The sequence below is a fragment of the Olea europaea genome, chromosome 21 (genome assembly GCF_002742605.1).
Source record: "Olea europaea var. sylvestris chromosome 21, O_europaea_v1, whole genome shotgun sequence".
NCBI classification, from domain to species: Eukaryota; Viridiplantae; Streptophyta; class Magnoliopsida; order Lamiales; family Oleaceae; genus Olea; species Olea europaea.
The window spans coordinates 8,545,189-8,557,178 of NC_036257.1; the positions used below are offsets into that span (position 1 = coordinate 8,545,189).

General features: G+C 37.0%; 1 protein-coding gene and 1 pseudogene across 6 annotated transcripts; both read left to right on the forward strand.

The window, feature by feature from the left end:
- Positions 1-221: 221 nt before the first annotated feature.
- On the forward strand, positions 222-3,744 carry LOC111370528 (probable transcription factor KAN3). 6 transcript variants are annotated; one of them, XM_022992251.1, is made up of 8 exons: positions 222-344; positions 426-451; positions 1,924-2,272; positions 2,342-2,418; positions 2,508-2,544; positions 2,661-2,862; positions 2,970-3,243; positions 3,324-3,744. In XM_022992251.1, exons 3-8 carry the CDS (start codon positions 1,936-1,938, stop codon positions 3,486-3,488), a joined length of 1,092 nt encoding a protein of 363 aa, XP_022848019.1. In that variant the 5' UTR covers positions 222-344; positions 426-451; positions 1,924-1,935; the 3' UTR covers positions 3,489-3,744. The 6 variants fall into 6 exon arrangements, with proteins under 6 accessions (XP_022848019.1, XP_022848016.1, XP_022848017.1 ...); XM_022992249.1 differs by having other exon boundaries at positions 223-344; positions 426-503; XM_022992248.1 differs by having other exon boundaries at positions 222-451.
- Positions 3,745-5,526: 1,782 nt separating this feature from the next.
- LOC111370080 overlaps positions 5,527-11,990 on the forward strand; it is a 23,444-nt pseudogene continuing 16,980 nt past the window's right edge.

The following is an 11,990-nucleotide window of genomic DNA, read 5'->3' on the forward strand; positions in this document are numbered from 1 at the left end:
TTTGTGAAGTCACATGATATTCAACAGCCAATGGGACCAAAGTCATCTGTATCATCTATTATGCAAGAATTATTGCAATGCTATTACAAAAAACTAGTGGGGCATCCGTCTATCATTGAATTATTTTAATTTTTTTTTTCATATTAAGAAAGTATAACGTTGCATGAAAAGTCTTGGTAAAAATCTGAAATTCTGATGACTAAAATGACATTGGAATTTAATTCCATGGTTGAATGAAACTTTACATCTCAACATCCACAAATAAGAAATATCAGGCTTCTCCCTTTCATTCCCTATCTTTCTATCTTTCTCTGTCTTTCCTTCCAATATCTCGATCAAAATTGGTAAATAAATTGTAAAAATCTTCCCCAAGATTTCTAGCTTTTCTGAGAATTAAGTACTGATGTTCTGATGAAACATGACAGGGACGGTAGCAAAACGATCATCTGAGGCAAGTACTGAAATCTCAAGACAGGATTGAATAAGCATCTTGAATCTTCATGGTTTGTATCCAAAAATTTGCCTTTGGTAGTCCCTCTATATATCAACACCTGATAATTTATATAAGAGGAAAACACAAAAAGCAATTCTTAACTACTGGATATTTGGGAGCAAATGATTAGGATAATTAATTAAATGAGAAGGTAATCTGTCACTGAATTATCATGTTCTATATAATCTTTTTGATTTATCTGATTTTTTATTTAGTCTTGTAAGGCAAGATTTTCATTTTTCTCATCTGCGTTTCATTTGGTTCAGAAACAATGACAATGATCTTTTTCCACAACCATATCCACCAGTCATGGAAGGATTTGTATTGGGTGATCAGTTCTTTTATCAAATGCCTAACTCCTTTTATAAGCACATACTCAATTTCTTATTAGTTATGCATCGAATTCTTTCAAAAACTGATCATATCCTTCTAGGGTTTTGCTGATATTTCGTCCCTTTTCACAATACATAGTCGTATTTTTATATTTATGAGAACAAGAATTACAATAAAGGAGCTGATCGGGAGCTTAGAGTATCAAGATTGCACTGAATAACTTGCTTTTTTGGACATATCTAATCACTCATTTTTTCTTCTTATTTTAAGTTCATGTGTATGTTTTTCATCAAGCTTTCTTGTTGTGTCCTGTCAATTTTACTGGTTCATGATTCCTCATATACCTGGTTGGCCACAAATATTAAAAGTTCATACCTGCTAATTTTGTCTTGAGTTGTTAGAAACTTGACCATATGGAGTTCTTTAATTGAAAAACTATTTTACAGTATTAGGTGGAGATACAGTTAATTTAGAAATTACCAATAAATGTATCTCAACAGATTTTTTGCACTCCTCACCATTTCATATATTTATATCAGCTTTAAAATCTCACCTTTCAGTAGTTGAAAGAGTACTGGCATCAGTTGTCATGGCATTTGCAACCAGAAATGAAGCAAGTTCAACATTCTTGCCTACCCAATCTCTGATATAAATGGTTTTTTCTGGAAAATCTCTTAATCATAAACCCTAGGTTCTGAAAATCCCGCATAAAAGAGTCCCAGCTAGAAATTCCATGCTTAATTTATAATCATTAAATGGGAGGGAGTTGGAGGTAATTTAATAAGATTTATTATGATTTTAAATGTTTGATAGTGAACCTTTTCAAGTCTTGCTTGCTTCAGTATTTTTCTTTCTTTCTTTCTTTCTTTTTAAAGTAATTGCCTATTTTAATCTGATTTGTGCTCGCTCAAAAAGATTTAAGTTCACAATAAATTTAATCCCTTAAGAACACCTTTAAGATGAGGCAGATCGATTCAGATCTTGTCACTACTGATTTATGAAAATCATGAAACTGTCAAGCATTTGATAGAAGTTTGGTTCAATAAGTACAACGATTACTTGTTTTCCTGATTGTCATTACTGTGAAATAATTGCAGAGAAAGCATAGCATGGCCGAAGAATTGGAAGTCTTTGGTGATGGAAAAATCAGTGGAAATGAGGAAGCGGAAGAAAACGCATTATCAGATTATTCACAGAATATCTCATCTATTGACTTAAATGAAGAAGCCGAAAGCAATGTGGATGGTGATGCCATGGAAGTTTCAGACATCAGTGTTCAGGATGCTGAGCAAACGGCAAATAGTAACAAATCCGAGGAAGGAAATGGAAACAAGAATAAGAATAGAATTCGTAGATATGTTAGGTCCAAAATGCCTAGGCTCCGGTGGACTCCTGACCTCCATCTCTCATTTGTTCATGCTATTGAGAAACTGGGTGGAAAACAAAGTAAGTGCAACGGCCTACTTATTTAAAAAACAAAAAATTGAAAAATAAACATTATTTGATATTTTCTAGGAGCCACTCCGAAAACCGTGCTTCAGTTGATGAACGTGAGAGGACTTAGCATTTCTCATGTCAAAAGTCACTTACAGGTACAATCACTGCATAAGTTTACTATTTTTGTGTCCTAATTAGTTATATGTGTTTTCTCCTTTATTTTATTGTTCCTTATTGACATCAGATGTATCGATGCAAGAAACTGGATGATTCTGGACAAGGTACAATATCGAATTCCAAATCTTATATATGTTCTTGCGACATAGGATATTACCCTTAACAGCTAATTGATCATGAACCGAAAAGTCATTACTAAATTTTGCTTCCTTTTCAACAGTAATCAGTCAAGCGAAGCGAGGATATTATATCCGATCAAGAGATTATTTTTCTAGAAGTAATTTGTATGAAAAGCGCAGTTCTTTACAGAATTTGAGAGTAGAAAACGGTGGCATATCCTTTGTGCAAAATTCTCATAATCAAGGTCATCGGTTGGGTTCCCTATCCTTGTATGATCAGATCAAAGAATCTCCATCTCCGAGGTAATTTATCATGTAAATTCATCAATGATATTAAAATATATCCCATTAAATTTCAATAATTCATGATCCAGAATTTCTTGATTCTAATGCTTTGTGTACATATATAGATATCAGCAATGGTCATCCAATAAAGAACATCCCAAAATCAGGTTTAATCCTCATATAAGTGTTGATGGCAATAATTTCTTCAGGACAGCAAATAGCCCACTCAAGCCTAACCAATTTCTTGAAGAGAAAAGATGGCCTCCACGACAATTTGTCAATGTGAATCAATATAAGGACAAAAGGGTTACTATGTCTAACACAGCAGCTGGACAATACAAGTCAAGCATCATATCAGAAACATTTGGCAAAACTTTTGAAGATCCTTTTCAAATCAAGGTAAGAATATTATATCTTAATTCATATCAATATTTCTCTCCTAATACTTTCATTTTTTAAAACATAATTTCCATGTCCAGACAAACAAGGAGAAGATGATCGAAGTTCAAGATTGGCCTGATTTGCAACTCAGTTTGAGCATTACTGCAAATTCTAACCACGAGATGACTCGTAGTAAGGGCGATAAGGAAATTAATACGATGCTTTCTCTTTCTTTGTTCCCACATTCACCGAGTGCAAACTAGCTATAATAAATTAGTAAATATTCATTAAGTTCAGTATTGTAGTCTATATATTTAATTTATTATATACACATACACATATATAGCAACAGGTGAGAAGCTGAGTACTGGAGATCTGACCATGTATGCATGCAGCAGAGCATATTAGTGAGATCTTCTTAGTACTTAGTTTTTGAAGACATTTGTATTGATTATTTTCATGCTACCATGAATTAGGGTTTGGTTTTTTATGGAAATAAATAACCTAGACTGCCTATAATACTAATTTCATAAACTTTGGTTGCATTTTGGATTTGTATCTGATCTATAATTATGCATGCCATAAATTTTTCTTTAATCTTTTCTTGTTGATTCGTGGGATTTGTTAACCAGAAGAATTTTTTTTTTTTTTTTTTTTTTTTTTTTTTTAAAGAATCAAGTTCGGGGAATACACTCCAAGCCTAGATCCGTTTAAAGAGCCTGTTTGAGAGTGATTTTGAGAATTGATTTTTTGATCATTAGGAAAAAAGTGGGGTCCACCTGTGAGAGAAGAAATCAAATATGATGACTGGAATAGTGAAATAACGATCAAAAAATCAATTTTTTGAGAGGAAAAATCGCTCCCAAACAGGCTCCACATACTTACTCACAAAACAAATCAAAATAAATTCCAAATTTTTCGTGTTACGTTGTGAGAAGAAGAACCCAATAATTAATTAATTATTAATATTATTATTAATAATTGAATCATACACTGATAAAAAAACAAAGGAATGGTGGAACATACGTGAAAAAAAAAAAAAGTGGCTGTTCTTAGTAACAGTTAGTTTTCATTTGATTTTGCTAATTTTATGTTATGTGAAGAAGCAAATGTCTGATTTGGTTAGAGGAAGAAATGAGAAAGAAAAGAAAACCCTAATTGGGACATTGCATAATATGATATTCTAATTATTAAAAAGACCTAACACTCATCGGTTTTAAATTTAAATTAGAGCCACCAACCATAATCCAACCACTGAGATTAAAGAAAGTCTTCTCATCATTAAGATTTCTACTATTTATTGCCCATTATAAAATTGTCAAGATAATTAAAGCTCTAGTTAAGAGAATGAAAGACTATTCTAAATAACATCGATGATACAGTCTAAAGCTTAACACAGATGCTACTTTTCAACATATTTGGGCTTTATTGGACCACCGGCATTGCGGTAGTCTTCTGTTGCTACAGTGAGTAGAGAGGATAGAAAGTGAATATTACATCCGCACCTACTTTTTAAAGTATCATTTTAAAAATCAGGTGTATCTCACCACTCGAACCCTAATTTATTCTTTTTCTTATTCGCCAAGTCACAATCACACGGCGCCACACCACATGGGGCTAGACGAGAAGTTAATGTGTGCTGGAGCCATGGAGAAAAAGGGGAGGAAATTAAGATTGTCATATTCTTTTATTTATCTTTTTATTTATTTTTTATTTTACTAAAAGTAAGTGTATAATAGGGTTTTCAATTTAAAAAATAAAAATAAAATTGACCTTTTAACAAGTCAAAATAATGAAATGTGATAGAAAGGATGGTTCACAGACTAAAATATCTATACTAGGACGTTCAATTCTAGAATAAAAAAGATATATCCTGTTTTCACAAAGTCCAAAGGCGGAGGACCATTTATGAAAATAAGCCAAGGAAAAAGCAAATGAAAAGAAGTGAAATATAGGGTCTCAAATATCAATAATTTCCAAAGAGCTGGGGACTTCAATTCAATGTCTCAATAAATGAATTGTTGTCCAAATTTTAGTAGGTAGTGACTTAAATGCCACAAAAACATAGATAGAGACCCAAATACTATATTTCTTCAAAAATGGAGGGGCGAAAGAAATTAGTGGAGGGTTAGATACTGGCGGGGGATTCCCATCTATTTTACCGCCAAATCTACAATCCGTAATTGTCCCCCAATCCTTATTCCTTCACTGACTACTTTCGTCTTTGCCAATTCAATTTCTCATCCCAAATCCTCTCTCTTTCTGTTTTCTGTGGTTGTAAGTGGAATTAAGTATATGAGAATGGATGGTTATGGAGGCAACGGGTACTTTGTAGATAAGAAAGCTGTGCGGGTTGAGAATATCTTCTTGGAGTTCTTGAAGAGGCGGAGGTGGAACCGATAACTTCCATCGAGTTCAATACAATGTTCCTAGATTTCTCCCATGTCATGCGCTTCAATGATGTCCTCCAGAAGGCCATCTCCGATGAATTCCACCGACTCGAGCCTTGTTTGGAGAATGCTTGCAAGGGACTTGTCTTGGAGATCAAACCCACCTTCATTGCTGATGATAATCCTAACAAAGATATCAATATTGCCTTCTACAATCTTTCCTTGTGTTTCGCGCGGATTAGTTGCTAACAATTAAAAAGGGATCAGACGATTGTGTAAGGGATAAACCTTTTGAGACAAAGTCTCAAAAATAGGCGTTTTTATTGGCTATGACTTTACAATTGGAAAAATAAAACAGAATGCCTTCAAGGGGCGCAAGCACACAAGTTACTGAAAAGAAGTGTTTTAAATCTAAACTAAGAAATTGAAAGTTATATATTCTCTGTCTGAGAGTGTTTGATTCGGGGTCTTCTGCTCCATGTCTTTTCTTCCTTTTATACTCTCTGGATGATCTCTTCGTGATCAACCGCTTAAAAACTGCTTGATCGCTCTATAACTGCCCACTTTCTTTATAGTGGCCAACTTGTCATGAAACTGCCATCTCTAACTGCTGCCATTACTTTTTGTCGTTCAACCGTCTTCAATTGAATTCTTTGAATCGTGGAACGTGATAGAGCTACTCAATAACTGCTTCATTAACCGCACCTTTGGGTAACCATAATATCTTATGTTTGCTAAGATCTTGGGCGACTCGAAGGTTTGGGCGAGAATAGGGTCACAGTTCTTGGCAACTGCATGACAATCCATTCGCTCAAATTTTGGGCGACTTGTAACCTTGGACGATGGTATTACCGCGTTCATGGGCTTCCCTATTTGGGCATTTATCCTGCATTGCCTGATTGGACCGTTCTTTGGGCTATATGATTTGAGGATCCTCCAATTGGGCTCCATTCCTTGGGCTATTCGATTTGGGCTGAACTTTTGTGTGTCAACAATTACCCCCCAATATGGCAAAATTAATACCAATTATTAATTTTTGCCATATTCACTTTGTATTTCCCAGCAACATTCGAAATTCCCAAGAATTTCAATCATTATTTTTTTCCATAGCCTGAAAAGGTGCGACGTTTGCAAACCCTTATAACCCCCAAATACACGCCATTTCATTGCACCACTAAATCACGCCTCATTGTTTCGCGCTTCTCTCTCGCACTATTATTATTCATCTTCTTGCTTCTCTGCTACGTAATTTCGATAAACTCTATTTCGTTCCTAATGGCTGCTTCACAATCCCAGTCTGGTGACTCCTTCAGTTTCGAAAACTTCCAGAAACTCCTCAATCGGCCATATATAACTCCGAACTTCCTTGCACCAGCCAATGTTGAACTCAATGAGTTCTATCTAGGTCCTTCATTTAACAACGCCGAAGCCATCGAGCAAGTGGCGGTCGGTCAGCTGTTCCCTTGTACTCAGGGCCCTCCGTTTCTAAACTCTTTGCCACTGAGGCCGCTTCGCGAAAGAGGTATTCGCATTTGGCCTAAATCTGATATCGTTTTTCGTAGATGGCATGCTCGCCTTGTGGACCATGGTCCTACTAAGGCAATTTTTGATAGTGCTAGAATTTCTGATTTGTTAGAAATCTCTCTTCAACCCCTTATTTTTGACCCAGCACTTTTTCCAATCGCTTTAAGTTTTTGGTCTTCTGAGTATAATACTTTTGTTTTTCCTCTTGGTCCCATGTCCATTACCCTAAGGGATGTTGGCGCCCTAGTAAATCTGCCACCTTTGGGCGATACCATTTTCCCTGATATTTTGATTTCTGGTGTCACCCCAAAATTTGATAAAAAAAACTCACCGAGTCTTATTCAAGTCTGCAAATCTGTTATAACCACTCGAGCGCTAGGCCTTCCCATGCTGAGCGTGTGGCCTTTCTTCAGGTTTGGCTTTGTAAATACATTTTGTGTGTGCCACACATGAAGCCTTCCATGAGCTATTTACCCATAGCGCACGAATTGGGACGTGGTAGGCCTCTAAATTTGTGTTCTTTCTTTTTAGTTGCCCTCTATAGAGGCATGACTTCTCTTTAATCCCAATTGAAGAATGGTGCATCTCTTACTGGAAGTGGGCCTCTTTGATTCACTCAAATGTGGTTGAGAGCCTATTTTCCATCGCTTGGTGCTCCATCCTTTTCAAGTCCTTCTGCTAGCTGCTATGGGCTAGCCATTGATCCCCTGACTTCTGTAAATATGTCCAGAAGGGACATTTTTTCATTCTTTTATACTTTGGATTCAATCCCTTCCTTCTTTCCTTTTTCTCCCCTTTTGACTCTGGATTATGTGCAACCTCCATCCACTATGGATAGTGCGAGCACTTCTCTGTTCGTTTGGATTCAGTTTTTGACCGGGAGGGAGTTGTTCCATGATATTTTGACTGGAACCAATGCCAAAGCTGGGGTTGAAATATATGCTCCCCAATTTTTTGCTCGCCAACTTGGCTTTGGCCAAACTTGGCCCGTTCCCTCTTGCTATTCAAGAAATTTAATAGACCGCTTCCACACCATTAATAAGGCAGAGGCAGAAGCTATAGATGCTCACAATATTCTTTTGACGAGCAACTTTTCATTAGCCCCTTTCAATCCTAGCCGTGCTATCCATCCCCTTTTTGAACGACTCTGGCCATCAGTAAAGCGCAGATTGTTTGCGACTGATGCCAATCGTGCTTTCCATTCACTGGACCAGCCAAACATTTCTTCCACCTCCCCTGTTTTGGTTACTCTTGTGTCCATTAGGAGTCCATCTTCCCCTGCTCGTGCTAAACAGTTTGTTCGTCCATCAACTTCTCTTCCTGCCAAGCCCACTGCAGCTAAAAGTGCCCCAAGCCGTAAACGGCCAGCCTCAGCATCTCCTATTTTGGAGGATGATGCTGATGATGATGATGATCTCATCGTCAGGATTGATGACACCCCTCTCATCATCAAGAGGAAGGTAATTAAATTGGTTTACTCACAAGCATACCTTTCCATACTTGAAACTTTTCTATGTGCTAATGATTTATTTGGATTTCTCAGAAAAGTTCAGCCTCTCCTTTGAAGGCTTTGGTGTTGGCAGCTCCTGCTCCACCATCCTCTGTTGAGGCTGCTTCGTCCAAACCAGCTAATGACGGGACTACGTTTAAAGAAAAATCTTCAGTCCCAGAATCTTCATCACAACCAATGGATGAGCCACCTTCTTCTCAGGGCGTTGACGCCCCAAACGTCGAAGCAAAAGGTAATTCATTTTTTTGATGCTTCACCTTTGCTTGCGCTATTGGTTTTTGATTTGTTGCTTTTTGAGTTCTGCAGATGCTCTCATGAGTATGCCCGTTGCAGCAAGTTCTTCTCGTTTAGACAAGGGGAAGTCCTGACGAATGGTGGGGCCACATGTGGTAGATTTGGCTAGGGATATGCCACCTTCCAAGATTTCTGATGAGGTAATCTTTGCTTCAGCTTTATTTTCACTTTGTTTAGTGTAGTGAAAACCTTCAATGTTGGTAACTTTCTTTACAGGATGCTGATAAAATCGTGCGTTCCATCCAAGACTTGTTCACTTCCTGGGGGTAAGTTAAGACATCTCGTCCTGCTTCAACCAGTCGTCCTTCTGCTTCTTCAGAGGAAGATATGAAGTTCTTCAAGCAGTCGATATTTGAGTATGTGTCCTTCATGGATATGGACATCGGTAAGGCTAGTGCTGCCAAGCATAAAGATAAGCTTGAGCATTTGAATGTGAAATTGGAGCAAGTACTGACACTTCCGTCACTCAATCTTTCTGTTGATTTTAAAGCGACGTTGAAGGTTGTCCATTCCGAGGTCCTCTCCTTGCTGGCCAAAAATGTTGAACTGAAGGCCAAAAGTACTCAATATTTTCGCGCTGCATCTGAAAGAGAATCTTTGCTTTTGGAGATCAACAAAGCTGAGGACGAATTGAAAGAAATCTCTTCTGAAGTCATGATTAAAGACTCTTTGATGACCAGTTTGGCTGTACAGATGAAGGAGCTTCAAGGAAAGATGGACGACTCCAAGGAGAGAATGGTTGCCAAAAAACGCAATGCCTCCCAAGGAATTGAGCGAATCAAGTCTTTGGTCGACCAGTACAAGAAGCTGGAAGTTGATGATGATGTTGTGGCTGAATTGAATATCATTTCTTCTCGGCAGAGCGAGAACTGGGGGAGACTTAGGGAAAGAATTCGTTTGGTATGGGGCGAATTGTAATTAAGACATATAATGCCTTAACTTTTTTTTTTTTGTAATTTCTTATTGACTTTCCCTTTGTAACCTTGTACTGATATAACAGCAGCCATCATTGTTAACAAATAACTATTTTAGTTTCTTGTGTATTTATTGACGTTCCTCTTTTAATCGTCAATCGCTCAGGAATTTAACTGTTTTATACTAAATTTTTGCACATTTTCTTTTGATATTTCTGCCTGATTTTGGGCCATTTAATCCCATTTACTAGACACGAATATGGCTGCTCATATTCTGTCTTTTCACCTTCACCCCACTATAAATGCACATTATATTCTGTCTTTTCACCTTCACCTCCCTATAAATGCACATATACTTCATACTTTCCATCTTGATTTCCATTTTCTTCTTCAAAAAATCAATTTGCTACCATTGCTTGGCATTTTTGACAATCAATCAAAAGCTTTCATTTTCCATGGAAATGGATCATCTGATCCGCCCACTTTGCCATCTTTCTTGATGTCACCTTTGGTATGGGAGATATAGAAAATATTCTTCGGCCAGCTGTAAAGTTCTTCCCATCGTCTCCGTTCCTACAAGGAGTTGGCGACCATTTGCCATACTTTGGATTTTTGCTATCCAAAGGGAGTACTGTTTTCCAAACCAATTCGCCCAGGTTGAACGACTTGGCTATAACTTTTTTATTATAAAATTTAGCCATTCTTCGTTTTTGAACTTGCAATCTATCTAGGACGTCTAACTTTAATTCGTCCAATTCTAATAAGTTTTGAACTAGCACCACTTAACTTATATTGCAAACACACTCTGATCGATTGCACGTTGATTTTCATAGGGAAAATGGCCTCTTGTCCATAAGTAATTTGGAAAGAAGTAATTTTTGTACTTGACCGAGGCGACGTCATATAAGCCCATAAGGCCTTGTTTAGACATTCGTGTCAATTTCTGGCATTTTCATCTATCATTTTCCTTATGATATTTTTTATAATCTTATTAGAAGATTCTGCTTGTCCATTGGATTGAGCGTAATATGGTGTGGAGTTCACTAATTTAACCCCAAACTCGTTCAAGAATTTATTCACTTGATCCCCATTCAAAGATGTTCCGTAATCTACCATCAAAGTTTGTGGAATTCCAAATTTATAAATGATGTGATCACGAATAAATTCTATGACATTCTTTTAGGTGATCTCCTTTAAAGGTACCGCCTCTACCCACTTAGTGAAATAATCAGTTGTAACTATAACAAAAGTATGTTTCTTGGACGATGGGGATAAATCTTCCCTATCAGGTTTATCGCCCAACCCTTGAACGACCAAGATTTAATAATAGGTGTCATCTCTCGTACTGGCGCCCTTTGTATTGGACCATACTTTTGGCATGCTAAACAACTCTTTGCATACTGAATGCATAATTCTCCCATCTTTGGCCAAAAATATCTACTCTTAATAATTAACTATCTCATCCTTTGGCCAGCTTGATGAGCTCCACATATCCTTTCGTGCACTTCAGCCATGATCTTCCTGGCTTCTTGCAAACTTACACATTTTAACAGTATACCATCAGAGCGTTTCTTAAACAACTCTTCATCTATCAGTACATAGTTTAGCAAACGCAACTTCATTTTTCTACTATCTCCTTTATTAAATTCTTTAAGAAACTCCTTAATCTCTACCCTCCAATCTATTGCATCTCCATCTTGTATGCAATGAATTTCAATCGTTCTCGCCCTTCTTTGGATCATGGGCAATATGGTTCCATACTCACAAGTAGACTTCCAATTTAAAATCTTTGAGTACCCTGAGGCCATCTGGGACAACTCATTTGCCACGTCATTATATATCCTATTAACGCATTGAAGTTCTATTTGGTCTAATTCTTCTAACAACTCTTGGGCGATTTCATATTGACTCATGATGGAATCACTTTGGCATTTAAAATCACCAATCAATTGGTGAATTACCAATTGAGAATCACCTCTAATGATTACATTCTTTACCCTCATATCTATCATTAATTCTAGTCCCACGATTAAGGCTTCATATTCGGCCTGATTGTTGGTGCACATCCTATTCAAAGTGAATGCAAACTTGTAACAAATCCCTAAAGGATTTATCAATGCTACTCCTACTCCT

Coding starts and splice junctions, on each gene's coding strand:
- LOC111370528 (XM_022992248.1), top strand. CDS start 419: ATGACAGGGACGGTAGCAAAACGATCATCTGAG. Junction 2,419..2,507: donor ATGTCAAAAGTCACTTACAG/GTACAATCACTG, acceptor TATTGACATCAG/ATGTATCGATGCAAGAAACT. Junction 3,244..3,323: donor AAGATCCTTTTCAAATCAAG/GTAAGAATATTA, acceptor TTCCATGTCCAG/ACAAACAAGGAGAAGATGAT.